This window comes from Lates calcarifer, linkage group LG3, assembly GCF_001640805.2.
Source record: "Lates calcarifer isolate ASB-BC8 linkage group LG3, TLL_Latcal_v3, whole genome shotgun sequence".
NCBI classification, from domain to species: Eukaryota; Metazoa; Chordata; class Actinopteri; family Centropomidae; genus Lates; species Lates calcarifer.
This window is the reverse complement of record NC_066835.1, coordinates 3,713,872-3,731,322: the sequence shown is the minus strand read 5'-3', so window position 1 is coordinate 3,731,322 and position 17,451 is coordinate 3,713,872. Positions and strand designations below refer to the sequence as shown.

The 17,451-nt window shown below is 38.7% G+C and overlaps 1 protein-coding gene across 1 annotated transcript in view; it reads right to left on the bottom strand.

Annotated features, from left to right (window-relative positions):
* Positions 1 to 7,723: 7,723 nt before the first annotated feature.
* The window catches only part of kcnk9 (potassium channel, subfamily K, member 9), a 33,186-nt gene continuing 23,458 nt past the window's right edge, over positions 7,724 to 17,451 (bottom strand). Inside the window, exon 2 of the mRNA XM_018701301.2 lies at positions 7,724 to 8,607. Within this exon, the coding sequence (XP_018556817.1) occupies positions 7,724 to 8,607 (884 nt within the window). The remainder of the gene's footprint in view (positions 8,608 to 17,451) is intronic.

Here is a 17,451-nt window from a genome sequence, read left to right as displayed (position 1 = left end):
GGCTGACAGTATAATTACTGCGGTGTGGGAAGGGATAAAAAGGGATGTTGCCTGCTCATTCTCCCACCTACTGAACATCCAGCTGCACTGCACTGGGCCACTCAAAGAGAAGAAGAAGGCGACTGGACAGCAAATCTTTCATCAGTCAAGTTCCGCCAGAATTCCTGATATGTGGCCTTAAAGCCAGAGGTCTTTGAAGACTAATTTAATACTTTTATGTTGTATCCATATTCAGAAATGTCTTAGACACTGGGGTACATTTTCATGCCAAAACTTAGAATTACAAGGATTCAAGCAGTTTTCCACAGCTTTTACTTATTGATCTTTTTTAAACTCTTTTACTCACTGATGGATGTAAGCATGGTGAAATGGTCCTGAAAGGAATAGTTTGACATCTTGGGAGATACACTCAATAGATTTCTTGCCAAGCGCTAGATGAGAAGATTCATACCACTGCTCATACATGTCTGTTGCCAGCAGCCGGTTTGCCCAGCTTACTACAAAAACTGGAAACAGGGTAACAGCTAGTCAGCTCCACAGCTCACTAACATCGTAAAATAATGAGATATAAAGTCCAGCTAAATCTCATTATCACTATCACTTTGGTAAAATTAAACAAATGAGATGTAATGTGTTATTTGGCTTTAAACATTTGGTAAGCAGATTTTGTTTGAGGCAGGATATTTTCCCTCTTGTTTCCTATCTATATGCTAAGCTAATCAATAATTAGAGTGGAAGAGTAGAATCAATCTTCTCATCTTACTCTCTGCAAGAAAGCCAATAAGCACATTTCCAAAATAATATTCCTTTAACACTGAGACTTATTAAAATAGAGTAAAAGTTAAGTAAGCAAAACAGAGGCATAGTGGTTGAGTTTGCATAAGTTTATCTCTTTTATTTCTTGCAGCTACGATTTTTCTACTCTGATCTGATCCTTGCCTGAAAGTCTGAATATTTAACACTGAAACTATTAAGTTTAGCTCACAGTGTCTCTTTGTATATATCAGCAAGTACTCTGGGAGGTCAGGCTCCTCTGGCCTGACATGTTCGAAAACCACATTTCTCTAAACCTTGAGAATCTTAAGAAAAAATATTAGATTTGGCTTTTGAAATATTACTAAGAGGTACTTTTCATTAATTATCACAGTATGAGTGAGTTCACAGCTGGTCTTGAATCAGGTCAGTTTGAGAATTTGGCCTACGGCACAATTGAAATCATTGAAACTGTTGTCTTAATGAATGTGTAATAATATAACTCCAGGCTTGAATTTTACAGCTTTTCTCACAATGAAAATCTTATTTGCAAATTTTTTGAATGAAAATAATTCTCAGCAGGAGCAGCTAGAGATGTTGTTAGAAAGTTACAAGAGGACAGAGGGTTTCAGAAGGAGGCTCATCATTTTTATTCAAGTGTGTTATGGCTTCAGCCAGGCCATGTAACCCAGTGAGTCATCCACACCAAATCATGCACACACACGCACCAGAAAAAAAAAAAAAAGAAAGAAAAGAAAAAGGAAAGAAAAAATAAAACCTACAAACGTAAAATGTTCATTTCACTCTGAACAAATCTCAACAATCTCTTCTCTGTGTGTTGAAAAGAGAGGGGACCCATACCGGAGTGTACTGTACAGACATCAGTTTCAAAATTGTGACAAAAGACGTCAGTGGGTTCAACATGAGTGTCAAAACCACATGGATGCCAACGAGATGGGATATAATCTCCTGTAAGGAACATGGTACATGGTATTATTTGTTCATCAGACCTACAGAAGAACCTATTGCAAAAGGATATTTCACAAAGTTATGGAACACAGCCTTTCTGTTATATTGTATTACACAGATAGTAGTGCAATTTGTGTCTCTTTGTCCCTGTCATAGGAAAACATGGCACTGTTGACAGAGAAATGGCCTGCACATACTGCCACATGCAGTAAATGACGCCTGGAAGCCAAGCACGGCTACTGTGAGTACAAAACGCCAACAAACAGCCAATAACCATATCATCAGAATTCAGCTCACCTTTGTGTTGTTTGATGCCATGTGGCAGGGAAACATGGGAGAAAACAAAAATGTCGCACTGTTGAGAGTGATGGTGTGTGTGGCTGTTTCTCCACACCATCTGTGTTATAGAGTAACATTCAGTCGAGGACCATCAGTATGACATGTGGCGTGATGGCAGACAAATCTGAGTAATATGTGTACATGTAGGAGGGGTATGAAAAACGATGTGACTTGCAGCTCATGAAGAGCAAATGAGTTCATTTGTTTGCTGCTTCCTTTCAAAAGAAGATCCATTATGGCTAATACATTCCCCAAAATGTTGCTTGGTAAAGTTTGACTGTGAAATGAATGGAAGGCGGATGGCTCATCACCATCAGTGACACTTAATATAGGTAGATATTTACCCAACTCTGTCCATATTGGAATCGTTTAAAGGATAATTCTGGTTTATTACAACTTCTTATTTTCTTATTTTTGTACTTTTGGCCATCAGTCTTAACAGTTCTGATGATATTGTTTTCACTAAAGTAACTGCTGAGACCTTGGAACAAAGTGACATTACTACAATCAAGTTCAGAGAGGCAAGAAAAGAACATTCACATGACAGAACATGTGTTACCATGCAAATGTTTGGCCAGATTATCCTAACCCATTGTATTTTGAGGTGAAGGGGTTTTGTTTAAAGGATAAGGCTAGTGATATTCTATATTTTCCATTTTGTTAATAAATCCCATGAAAAGACCAAAACCAATGATGCATTAAGCTCTCAATACCTTTTGACTTCCCTACCTTGTTGGTGACACTACTGAAGATATAAACCTTTAAAGTTGCACTAGTCAGTGTTTTTATGTAAACAATGGATCATATGACCATGTGTAATGTAATGTAATGTATCTCTTCTGGTGACAAACCCAGGGAGAATTACCACCCAACAGCATAGTTCCCCTCAGTGCCAAGTTTTTATGTGTATTCTGGGTTGATGGTTTGGTTTTCTGGCCCACTCTCAACAACATCATTTCCAGATGCAGAAGGCAGTTTTTGTCAGTGGAAAAGCTCTGATAATTCCACTGTATGCTGCCTGTCCAAACACAATCTAAAGAACTAGCTGGTCAGAACATCAAAGCAACTAAGAAGCTATGGAGCCAGACATCTCAGGAATTAGTAGAGATCAAAACAGAGCTAAAAGGAAGGTGCTAAAGTGTCAGTGTTTTCAGCTTGTTCCACTGCCACCCAGTGTCAAAGAAAGGTTTATAGGCTACATATTTTTCTAAAACAGCTGGGAACTGTAGTTTTTATCAAATGTTACTCAAACAGGAGTAAAAAGCAGAAATTCGCTGGGGACTATTTTCTGACAGATGGATTAATACACATTGTGTGCCAGCATAAGGACTTTATACATGGAACTTTCTCAAAATAAACTAGTGTGCCTCATAATGAAGGTGACACACTTCACTTGGTGGCACATTGTGGCTCATTGATGTGTTTTTCTAGTTTTTGGACAACAATGCAGCTCTGTGGCACAGAAGAATAAGATACATCAGGCTGACACTACACAGACAATACTTATTAGTAAGATCATTTCATTGTTGGTTTTGGTATTTTCTTGGGATTTGACAGAATACTGCCAGCATTATCCTTTAAACCTGGCTAATCATCTGACTGCTTATGTTTCTTACACCATCTGACTTTGTTTTAGCAGTGTTGTGTCCCATGTCTCAGTACTACCTCTGTGAGCTCAATACTACTCTTACCAATCAAAGTGAAAACTGTGAAAATAAGACCCAAATTGCCATAAACTGGAATTATCTTTGTCTTTAAAAAGTAATGAAGTGATTCAATCTGCTTTGGCGCTGGGTGTGGACTTGGGTCTAGAAGGTAGATCAGATGTTGACTTTTCATTTCATCTCATAATATGAACTTGTTTGTCAGGACTTGGATCTGTCTATACATTAACCACATCTGCTCTCTTGTTAGCCCTGAAGCCAGACCTCCATAAGCCTCTGATAGGTTTGCTAAAGCACAAACAGATCCGCAGCCATGATATTCAAATGTGCCCACTTCAACAGAAACACTGACTACTGTTTCTTCAAGGCACGTATGCTAATGTGTAAAAATACATATGCATCTCAGCCATGAAAAGGCCATTTTATTCCAAAGGTTGTTATAAACATATTGTACAGGATATTTAGATAAGCCGGTATAGTTCCAATAATGAAACAATGCTTTTAGGGCTTATCTCGGGCTCCACGCCTGGTTACGTTCGTCACGACTGAATAGGATCGATGGCATTTTACCATTTGCCCAAACAGAGTGGCATTCACCTTGTGAGGCATGCTCAGCTAGCCAGGAAATTAACAGAAGCCTGTTAAACACTAAGCTGCAAAGAATACTGAAGGTAATGCTTCTTGAAAGTCAAAGTCCAGAAATTTGGTGTAAGACTTGTTGGTTTCCAGAAATGTTGATCGATTCTTAAGGATAGAAGTCGCTAAGGGAATAAAATAGCTCCCAGCCCTGTGTTAAAAGAGCTCACCTTTGCTCCAGTCTTTACAAACAATACATACTTAAATATACATTTAGCGCTTAAAATGCATTTAGAAATCATGTTTAGCGCATGAATCCTGCTTAATTTAAGAGCTCAGTGATCCAACTTTGACAGATAACGCTGGGTCAGCTGTGACAAAAAAAAAAAAAAAAAAAAAAAAAAAAGGCGGCTTGGGCTTTAAAACAACAATAATCAACATCCAGAATTGCATCAAATATTTTCCAGTCCTGTGGCACTCACAAATGATGCCTGTAATGCAAACTGATTCCTAGTGTTCACATCTGCATCAGACGCAACGCTTGCCTCAGTGAGATGATGCATCTCAGTCCCATTTCTGAGAAAATTCCTACTATTTGGGAATGAGGATTTGATATGTACATTGTTTTGTCTGGCCGATGCACTTGCACTTCTGGGATTGTGTTTGTTATAGGGGTAAACCAAAAAAAAAAAAAAAAAAAAAAAAAAAAAGAAAGAAAGAAAAAAAAAGAAAGAAGTGATGATTCATTCAAACCTGAGAACAAACATTATTGTACATTTTCTTTGAATGGAAAATTAGAAAGCAGTTAAATAAAGTGTATCCCTTTAAGAACTGCTGGACTTTGGCAAAAGAAACAGGTTATGTTATAAATCATTCTTTAAGACTATTTGCCATTAAAATACGGTTAAAGTTATTATGAAACAATTTCCCCAGTCATCACACAAAGTTCATGCACTTAACAGATCTTTCAAACATCCCTATCCTTCCTCTGATATTTTACAGAAACTGAAAGGATCATACTGATGTTATTAAGTTTTTCTTATCTGTGATCTTGTGCTGTCCCCTCACATTAGCTTATGCTCACTACTTCAGCTTGTTTCCATGTTGATACGTTTATCAGGTTGTCTTTCCCTAATGGCTCCAAAGTGCATCCAAACTTCAAGAGTTGTCAGCTCAGATCTTCATGCCTCCCTGTCTCAGTAAACATTTCTGCTCTCAGTGCTGCGTGGTTAGATCTGACTCCGGGTCAGCTGCTACAGGCATGCATCATGTACTATGCAGGGCTCTGGAGCATGATCATGCACATCCTTTGATTAAAATTTACACTGCTTATAAATTCAGCTGGAGTAATCTAATTACACTTTGGTAGCTGCAGGTTAAAGAAAAATCCACCTTCTGATCCTCTTACACTGTTTTATGTCATCAGACTGTGTGTGTGTGTAAATTCATTTCCCTCAGTGTGACTCATCAGCTCAACCTAGTTAGTGCTGGCCAACATTTCTCATAATGCTTCAGTTTAATTATACTTCCCATAATGATGCTTAGCTCACTAGTACTACTACTAGTACTACTAAACCTACCCTGTCTCCCAGAAATTATGTTTCTGTCCAACTAAACGGCAAACAGCAAATATATTTTATTAGAAACATATTCACTTGCTGGATTATGTTCAGAGGCAACAGAGTTTAAAGGGTTTGGTTGCAGTGGATGGTGGGTGTATAAAGTGCACAACTGTCACACCCAGATTCCCATCTGTGGTTAGGTTTAGGCAACGAAAGTACTTTGTTTAAGGTTAGGGAAAGAGTGTGGTTTTGTTCAGTGTAAATAAACACACGGTGTCTGAAGTCACTGTGAATCTTTTCTGTGTTAAACCAGGCCATAATTTTTCCTTAACTTTAACCAAATGCTGTGAGTGCCTAAACATGACTATTGGTTCAATAATTCTGTAGTCACCACAAGTGGATGTTGTGTTGTAAGATTGTATATCTTGCTAGAAAACAAATATGTTATCTGTTAACACTGTAATATTATACCAGTATGTTCAATATCAGTATATTTGCAACTTGCCAAATACATTAAGTAACAATATATCCTCATTATGTTAATAGAAAACGTAATCTGGTCAAAACATATCTGCTGTTGCAGTTAAGTTGTATAGAAACGTTGTTTTTATGAGAAAGGGACAGGCATGAAAAAATAACCCTGATGATGTCATAGTGATGTGATCAGAATTATCTCAGCTTGGCCTTGAAACACCCCATCCTGAGGATTTAATGAAAGATACCACTGATTTGCATCATGGGAAATGTGGGTTTGTTTTTGGAGCCTGGCCCATTCTCGGGACTGAAAGTCACTATGTCAATTTTGACCATTCTTTTTTAAAAATCTATTTCTTGTGTGTCTGCAACCTTAGGGAATACTACCTCATTAGATTACCTCTGTGTGACATATCAGTGACTGTACTCCATTCTGGTCTACTAAATTGACTGTAAATGAAGAAACTGGTCTCTCTGTCTCATGTACAGTGGAAGTATTCCAATACGATCGCTGAATATTGGTGCAACAGCCAATGCAGAGAGGAGCCAGTGGAAAGAAAACACAACCAACAAATAATACAGACTCAAAACTTGGCAAATCTGTCTAACAGTGCAGTGAGGAGGGTGGATTTTCCTTTAGATCAAATTGAGCTCTCATTATGAAAAAGGCAGTGAGTGAAATTAAAGCTTTTGTGGCCAAATCTGATTCTAGACAAGGGAATGTGTGGAAATCAATAACAGCAGCATGATCCTCTGAATCCAAGACAGACACCCGTTGCTCAGCTGTTCTGAAAACGGACTAAAGAATGTCACAAAACCATGGCACACTCATTAAATGACATCTAATGCACATGCTAATATTGGCAACAATATTTTGGCTTGATGTGTGGCTGAAACCATTGAAATATATAATTGCTTATAGAAAACAATACCTGATGCTTTAAGTCATTTTAAATTCTGTCTGCAGTGAGGCAATGGAGTAGTACATAACGGTAAAAGTTTCTTCAAGTTAAGGTGAAACAAGCATACTCCCTTTTGAAAAATAGCATTTCCCCAAGTGTGCATCATTTGGTATGTAACCAAAGTTAATATATCAATTTTGTACTGTAAATCTGTAATAAGGAAGGTCTTGTAGTTGTGTAGTATTTTAAATGGAGCAATCTCTTGAAAAAATAGACATCCATGCTTCATGCTTTGCATCCCATTGTGTCCACGCTTGCTGTTCTGCGTAGTGTTCTTCATCTGTTCCCAAGAATACTTTTTATATTACATACAACCAAACAGGGAAAAAAAGTGCTGAAATAAGATTTGGTAAGGAGCAGCATTGGAAATGTTTGACCTTGTGTATAAAACATGGAAACTCATTTGTCCTGTGTGTGTCAGGGTTTAGATAGATTTCCTTCTCCTCATGAGCTGGTGATTGTCTGTGAAGCTGTGGAGGCCCGGAGACACCGAGCTGATGGGCGAAGGGAAGAAGCTGTTTTTCAAGGTGCTGGGTGAGATCTCCTCGATCCTGTAGGAAACCGAGTGAAAGTACTGATTGGGGTTCAGCTGCGAGCTGAACGAGTTCTGATGGGAGAAGGCACAGCCCAGGCCACCCATCCCTCCCCCAGAGCTGCCGAAGTCATGCGAGTGGTAGTGCATACAGGAGCAGACCGACTGCAAATCAGTCACCTCCGCCCGGTACGGCTCACGACGCCGCCGGCCACGCTGCAGCGACTCGTCCTGGATGTGGATGATCATGCTGTTCCGGTTGCCGGCGAGCGAGGCCCGTTCCTCTGCATCCCGCCGCTCGTCCTCGCTGTTCATAGTCAGGAAGCGGAGCACCACCAGGTTGAGGAAGGCCCCAATGACTGTCAGGCCCACCAGGATGTACATGAAGCTAAAGGCCACATACAGGGGCTTCTTCTGGAGGGCCCGGTTCTTTTGGAGAGCCACAAAGTCCCCAAAGCCTATGGTTGTTAATGTGATGAAGCAGTAATAGTAAGACTGGAAGAAGCTCCAGTCCTCGTAATGGGAAAAGGCAGCGGCACCGATACACAGCGTGCCGATGCAGGAGAAGAACCCCACGGTCACCATGTTCTCCATGGACACATCGGTGATGCTCATGCCGCAGCACTTCTTTATACGCTTCAGGAGGTACTTGACAAAAGTGTTCATCCTCTCGCCCAGACTTTGGAACATGACAAGAGTCAAAGGGATTCCCAGGACGGCATAAAACATGCAAAAGGCCTTCCCTGCATCGGTCCCCGGCGCTGCATGCCCATAGCCTGAGAAGAGAGCAGACAGACACCAGAGATTAGCGTCGCAGAGCTTGTGAAGCGGCGGTGGCGTTCACGGGTGCTACCCGCTACTCAAAAAGCCCCAGATCAGCTTTTGTTTACAAACATGACCAAGCAAGAAATTTCCCTGAGTGTCTGCGAGCATTCTGCCAAAAGAGGGTATTGAATAGGTGCATGCCACAGAAATGTTCCTGCTCATTAATCTTATTTGGGCTCAAAGATTATGGCGGGAGGGGCGTCCAATTAGTCAGAAGTTTCCGGTGAGGTAGAAGAGTTTGGATCAGGGATTGGAAAGGAGTCATGGAGCAGCCAGTGAAGCTTTTAGCTTAATTAAACTTTATCTTTAGACCAGAAGCTGCTGACTCACACACAAACAGACTTTTGAAAATCAAGCTGTGGGGCTAACAATAGGATTCATACACTATATGAGATTTAATTTTCAAATGTAATATAAATGATTTTATGTACTTTACAGGATATTTACAAAATGACTTCAGAGACTGCATTATGAATGAAGCCATTCTGCTGTTGAATATGCAGGGCTGAAAGAAGAGTGTCTTATTGATTATCTCTCCTCTTCCACAGCCCATAACTGCGAGTATTAAACACCAAAGTCATAGCCAAGAAACACCCACCATCAGTTGGCATGTGTATCACTTCAACAACTGCCTTCCAAATGGAGACATAATATTTTTGGTGTACTGTACCGCATTTTTAATTTACCATTTCTCTCTCTCTCTCTCTTTTTTTTAGATATGTCCTGAGCAAGTTTTGTTTTGTGCTCTCAAATATTGATTCAGTGTTTTCCCATAAGGCTGTCCACCCACTCAAACATGTGTTTAGTTATGCACTTCAAAAAGAAAAGAAAGAAAAAACCTGGCTCTAGCAATCTGATTTGCACCAGCAGCCGGAGTACTCACAGTATATTTGCATGTGCAATGTGTGTTATTGGCTAGAGATTTCATCAGTGGAATTCAAAGGAACACACTGAACCAGTATGGTAATCAGCATTGCAGCAAGGTTCGAAAGGTAGATCCAAACATTTGTTTTTATTGAATTTAATCTCTTTGATATTTATTTGTTTGATTTCATCAGTATACCTTATTTGTGTGTTTTGTCAGTCAGTTGTGACCTACAGACCTTTTTAGCTTCTTTCAGCTCATTATTTTGGTTTTCCCACCTGCAAACTCCTCTCTCATCAACCTCTTTACCCCGCAGCAAACAAGCTCTGATAAACCCTCTATATGCTACCTCTTCAGCACCAAACAGCAGACTGACAGTATCAGCAAGAAGAAGCTAACATAGTGCATAATGAGCAAGACAGAATATTTGAGTTAAGGTCACAAGGTGGCCAGAATCGTGACTCCCAGTGAATACTAATGTGTGAACAAGCAATTGTTTGCTAATGTGTTGGTTCTCACAACTTTTTCTGCTTTATCTTCAGCTTGTCCAACTGGCCAGAAAGAACAGCCAACTGGGGGCTCCTGTAAACTGATATGAATGTAATAAAATGAAAGAAGAAAATCAAAATTTACTAGCAAATCTCCTAGAATGAACTACTGTATATTGTACTTGGGTTCAAACTCTCCAGAAACCCTGCTTTCTTCTTGCCTGACTAAAGTTACATGATGCACTTGAGAGTATGTGTCGCTGTATGAGTGCATTGTAGAGTAGTGATAGATCTAATCTATAATAAAATAGAAGCAATGGGAACCAATATGAGGATTACCCCTTCAGCCTTGTTGGTATCTGCTGGAAAAGAGCGATTCCAGATTATATCTCAGACCCAGCACTGGTATTTAAGTTGCTTCCTAATTGGAAGTTGCTTCTAGAGCAGAGTCAGCTGTAGAGATTTGATTCTGAAGCTCATTCACTACTGAAAGTACAAACAGAAGTGGAAGAAAAATCCAAGCCTTATCTCCATGGGCTCAAGTTGTAGCTCATAGCTAACTGACTCCATGGTAACATTATATTTCCTGTTTACATCCCCCAAAGAGCATAATTACCCAAACAGACGTAAGACAAAGAATTATGCAAAATATATTAACTTTTTTCATGTTGCATTATTAATATTTTCTGACTTTAATAAGGCTCAGAATGTCACATGGCTCTTTCTTATTCCTGAAACACAGGCACTCTAACCATTTGCCCTGTGTTGAAAACTCAACAAAAAACAGCTGTCTTGCGGAGGGGACCCACAGTGTCAGTCATATTTTTTTGCCATCAATTTCAATTTAGTCTAGAGCACTGTGGAAATCAACTTAACTTAAGCTCAAAATGCACTTAAGGGTGCAGACCGATTTGAAAGTTCTGTATGTCATCCAGCAACAATAATGCTTGCAGCTCATTCTTGACCTTGGAAACAGAATTATCTTAACTCAAGGTCCATTTACCTAAAAAAAAAAAAAAAAAATTGAACTAATGTCCCTCATATGACCACTTGTTTTCACATGACTGTAGCTCCATCCTTAGGTCACATGACACCTGAGCAAACTTTGAAGCCAGTGGGACCCTGTGGCCTGCCTGGAGGATACAGAATAAAATCTAAAACGCCGTGGCATTATCTGAAGAACAGTAAGTATAAATGTTAAGTGTAAGAATTTTATCACATGCAGAGTCACTGGTCGGTCCTTGAAGTTTGAGGCCCATGCAGGAGGCTGTTGGACCAACTGCAGGTCAGCAGCAGCCGACCGTGCTGCTGGTGTGTGCTGACTGCAAATGAGCTGATTGAATTCTTTGAACAATGAGCAGCAATGTGCACATCATTTCCACATACGCACAGAGGGAGAGCAGCTTCTGTCAACAACATGAATAACCTTATTAAAAATATCTAAAACACACAAATCTTCATTGCTCTCTCATGGAACACAGATAGGATATTAATGGTAGTGCACTTTCTGGAAATAAGATAACCAAGCCAAATATGATGCAAATCTGTAAGTAGCTGCTTTATCATTTTAGCAGAGACTGAGCAATTCATAGAAATTGCCTCCTCAGTGTTCCATCAGAATTTATTCTAATTCATGCAGGAGAAAAACATATTTAAGAGACTTTGCATACTGCTGGTGAAAAATCAATTTGGGTCAAAGTAAACATCATGTGCAAGGAGCAGCAATACACGCTTGTGACATCCCAAAAGTGTTAGCCAATTATAATTACATCTCAGGACAGATTTGCATTCTACCCAGCCATCTGTCTTCCTCCCTCTTTGCTCAAAATTAACAAATTAATTGATATTGATTCTTATTGCTTAAATTTGTTCTTGTGGAGTAATTAGGACATAATGAATTACAGTGCGTACTGTGAAGAAAATGGCAACTTTCATTTGATTTGCGCTAAAATTTGACTGTGCAGACAGATTACCACAGATCTCCTCGACAGATAATCCAATCAACAGTGTGTGTTTTACACTCAGAGACATTATACCAACTAACAGCTATTTCTGTTTGGACGAGTCATTTGAGATTTCTGTGTGACTATCTCAGCCTCTCCCTGCTGCAATCACACTGGAGTGTATTAGGTATCGATTCAACAGAGTCCAAATGCAGGGGCCACTACACACTTGTATGTGTTTCCTGTTAGATTTGCCGTCTGTGTTTTTTTGTTTTTTTAGTTTAAAACTGGACAGAATGAGCACCCTAAGTGACCATGTGATGGCAGCTGATAGCACTGTTATGTCCAAAATCTGGATCTGTAAGTGATAACACCAACACAGGAAGTCATGAAAGCAGTGTGTTAAAAGGAAAAAACAAAACAATGAAATGACACACAGTGATGTCATATCAGTTTGAGAGCTCATGTTTCAGTTTTAGTTCCAACCTTCATTAGTATCCTTAACATTTCTAAGGCATCAAATACAGGATGATTAAGAGGGATTTACAGGAACTCAGGGAGATGACCTGCAGATCAACAGAGAGGATATTAACTTGTAAAAGTAATCATCTGTGACATTTTCATATCAAATAATGTCCACTTGGCCACTGTGTATCATTGATTGGTACAGGACAATAAGATGATAAGAACATAAATGCTTTTCAGTTTGCTTTGTTGTCTGAGAACTTTGTTATTTTTAAAAGAAAATACTCCACAAGTTGTGATGCATTTCATGAGTATGGCCTCTGTTATAGGTAGAAAAACACATAAAAATGATTTTTTAGCCCTAAATAAGTAAAAGAGGGGGAAAAAAATTATGGATTATAACTTAAACCTTGCTTTTTGTTTTTTCTGTGCCAGTGTCTTAAAGTATTTCTGTGATGTTGTTGATGGGATTTGTGGTTTTCTGCGGCTGCACTGCACTGTGTAATCTGTTTGTCCTGTTATAATGACTCTATTATCTGCTGTTGTCTTGGGAACAGACATATTTGCTCTGCCACACAGAGCCCTGCCATGCACAGGTGCTTTTGTACTCATGTGTGCACAGGTGAACGCGCATGTTTGTGTACACTGCGGTGTGTAGTGCAGTGGAAAGAGAGTCACGGTCTTTAATTAATGATAAAAGCACAAGAAAGGCCTGGTCACTCAACTATTACACAATAAGACAGATTTTGAAAATTGAAGGTTGCGTTCTGTACATCCATGCAGGTACTCAGAAGAAGCAAAAAGAAGACATGTGACATATTTTTAATCTATACTCTCCTACAAGCTGTAGCAGGCAAGATTTGTTTGCAAAAACACACCACTCTTATCAGCCAGAAGCACAAAGTGTGTCCACAACAGAGAAGAACACCACAATCCACTAATGGATCAGATGCTGTAAATATGACCAAATGTAAATCTGATGTGGGGATGCACAAAAGAAATCTTTGAAAAATTGTCTCCTAAGCAGATTTTCCAGAAATCCTTCTGGGTCTCCTTTAGTGCATCTTAATATATTCAAGGTAGTTGGATTATAATAAACAATGTAACAATTGCTTTCAGGAAAAATTACACATTTCATGAAAAAACTGCAGCTTAAAATCATTTACAGTACTTTATGGCATTACTCCATAAGCCTGGCTTTCAAAAATGGAATTAAACTAAAGCTACTGGCCATCTGCTAATAAAGAATAAACATAAAAAATATAATGAGAAGTCTTAATGTGAGCTTAAAAGAACAGCAATTTAGGTCAATTTAACGCAACAGCCTCTCTACAAGAACATTTCAATTTGAAAAAGTTTTCTGTATCACTGCACATCTGTTCAGTCACTCTTCAAATGTTTGAACAAACCAGAGTGGGAAGTGTGATAACATGTCTGCACAAAGGTCCCCCCTGAAAATAGTTTTAGTGTCATTTTGCGCAGTAAGAGGTACAAACTGTAGCTCAATACACTGTCATGCCATAATCTTTTCCACAACACTGGTTACTGTGGAACTAGACTGAGAGTCTACAGTCATTCTAACAACTCTATGAGGCTGTGATACAGAGGTGCCTTGAGCGAAATGTTAATATATTAGCATGCTAACATATTTGTATAGCATACAAACATCTTACTTTAGCATGTTTTTATGCTAACATTTGCTAATTAACATTTAACACAAATTTCAGCTGAGGCTGATGGGAGAAAAATCTAAGACATACTGGAATGTTGACCTAAATTTGGCACTAGATGAAAACTTGAGGGAATAAGTGGTTAAAATTCACCCTAAGAGGAACATGAAAGTCAGTCTCCAAATACCAGACAATCCATCCGATATTTGCTCTGAAAAAAACCCACAAATGTCAACCTCTTGGTGGCACTGACAGAGAAGTCTGAAATTACAAAAGTCATTAGGATACATCATCTGGAAACCATGAATGTGTATACAAAATGTTTTGACAATAAGTCCAAACGTTGTTGAGCTATTTCACTAGATAAGTGATTTTTTTTATCTGCTGGTGACACTACATAAAAAGTCAGGGAATCACCCTAATCACCAGGATTCATCCTCTGGTCACTGTAAGTATCTGTACCTTGTAACAGTAGTCCAACCAAAAGTGGTCAAGATGTGTTACTAAAAACTTAAAACATCAACCATATGGTGGCACTAAGAGAAAAGTCCTAAGTCACCAAATTGAATTTGAATCTATGCTCTGGAGACCATGAATGTCTGCACAATGTATCATGGGACACCATCAATCAGTGGTTGAGATTTTCAGTCTGGAGCAAAGTGGTGGACCAAGATGATTGAAAACTGAAAATCAGAATATTAGACAGATATTACATCAAGAGGTATATCACTACATCAAACCCACTGACACAGAGAAACAGATAGATATAATTATTCAAAGGAAATGCAAATGTGTTTTCCAGATATCTCAATTGAATAATTGTATCACGCCCTCTGTGTCTCTCCACAGTCATATCCAAAGTGCCTCTAATGGTTTACACATTTCTGAATACACCAAGGCAGCTCTCACCATAAACTGCATGACTCAACCTTTGTTTGGCTTCAATCCACTTTACTATGACTTATTTTGAATGTCTGCCTACACCCACAATGTGAACTCCATAGGTCTGTGTGAGTGAGAGTGACTCATTGTTGCTTAAACTCAAAAACGACACAGCTGGCAGCCTAAATTCAATTACTATACCATTCTATTATACCATAAATATTTAATTTTTTCCTCCACTGGAAGAAAAAGAGACATCTCATGGTCAAATGGTGACTTAATGAATCAACCAACAGCCTACATCCTAAGAAAAAGTACAAGAGAATATCAAAGTTAAAGTGTCTGGGAAACATCCTTGGGTATTATTTATAAAGAGAGAGAGAGAGTTTAACACAGTTTAACACACAAACAAACATCCACACAGCTAAAATTGAACCTGACATAAATATTACTGCTTCAAGTCAGTACTTCTTTCATCACAAAGTCAGTGAGAAATGGATGGACGACGACATTAAAGCTACACGTCGTAAAATCAAAATAATGAGCTGAAAGATGCTAAAAAGCTCAGTCCAGCTGAGAGAAACTACATCACTGACACTAATCCTGTGTAGGTTTGTCACTACTAGCAACTAATCTCACATTATACATTTGATCCATTGTTATAAGAATATTGACTTGTGAAGCTTTAATATTTTTGCTTCGTTCCTCTCTTATTTTTGTATTACCAAGAACAGGCATTAGGTTGGAGAAGGGCAGAGTTGGAAACCTAAGTCTGAATTCTATGTCATTTGTATTCTTTATTAGAAAACTGTAAGTGCAACTTTTATTTTATAACTACACTTTAATTTTCAGTAGGACTCTTCAGAGCAAGAAATTGCTGCATTCTATCTTTTTTTAATTTAACTGAACATGTAAATTGTTAATGTGAAAAACAGTTTCTAATATCCACACCAAATTGAAACCTAGAAAACATATTTAATATGTGCTTAACATTTGCTCCTCTAAACATTGCATTTTGTCAGAGACTACAGTGAAGTAATAGATACCTCTTTTTGGTTTTCATGTATTTTCACACACAGCTGGTTATCTAATATGTATCATCCATTATGCATAACACTATCAAGGTAGTTCCTCATTAGCACTCGCACACAGCCTGGGTAGTTACTCTACAAGTGTCGAACAGTTGCTTAAACCAGCGCCTTTTGCTTGTTTGATCCGACAGGTTAATCTGCCACATATTACTTCAGGTGCCCCAGTGGCATTCATTGCTACAGGCCGTGGCATTTTAATGAAGGTCAAGAAGAGCAGGGAGCACAGAGGTGAGAACACCTTGTTCAGCTCTCAGCTCTCTCAGTCTCCACCACGTCACTGACAAGAGCTTAATGTGTCTGAGAAGTGGGAACACCATGGTTACCTACTACAGGCAGGGAACCTTTCACTATTAGTGCTTTTTGAAACACTAAGTCTCCCCACAATTCCACTTTGTTATGCTACTATAATGGTTATGGTCTTTCTACTGTTAGTCGTCTTAACTGTATTGTTAAGGCTAAAATGTCAAACATGAAATTCTGTCGATGAAGAGGCAATTCCACCGATATCAGAGATGTCTGCCTGCAGCTTAGAAAAATCACATTTACATTTTAAGTGTTTCGTCCGATGCTGTTATTCAGAAGAGTTAAAATGAGCACAGAATCACATTGAATAACATAACAATTACAGACAAAACCAGATTCACATTAAAGTAATCATCCAACGGTCTCATAAATGAATGTTTGTTAAGAATTTTTTTCCATTTATTCTGAGCTGTAGGATGCTCTAGAGAAAAATCGTCTGGCTCAGGAAGTGATGTCTTTTTGTGCTGTCACATACAGCACAGTCAAACTTAATCAATAGAAAAGGAAGACTTGATGCAGGAAAGGGGTTTCCATCGACTCTGTTGTGTTCTCAAAGTCCTTTGGAGCTTTGGAGAACATAACAGTGCCATATAAGTGCCACAGAGAAGATGGAATTTTAATAATGACCAATAGCTTTCCATAACTTTCCATAAAACATTCCACAATTAGTTTAGGTCTCAAAGTTTCATGGTTTTTAATGTGTGTCTGGGTGGTGGTTAAAAAAATACTATAATTATAATAAGCATTGAACAGGGATAGGGTGGGTTTGAATATCTACACTTTCCTTTGTCTCAGCCACACTCAGTCATGGACTGCAAATTTCCAATAACTCCTCATATCTAAACAGAAAATAGGTTCAATTCAAAATTACAAAAGTGATTTATCACTGCATTTTCTGAACTGACACCTTTATGGTTTAGGTTTAAATTTACACAACTGAAAGTACTTAGTTACGAATGGGAACTTTTTCGGGGAAATGGAACAACCCTTAACGCAACACACTGATGTGTTATCACCTTTAAAAGTTGTTGGAGTGGTGAATGTGTTATCAAGCAGTTACCATATCTCTGGCCACCCTAATGAATGTA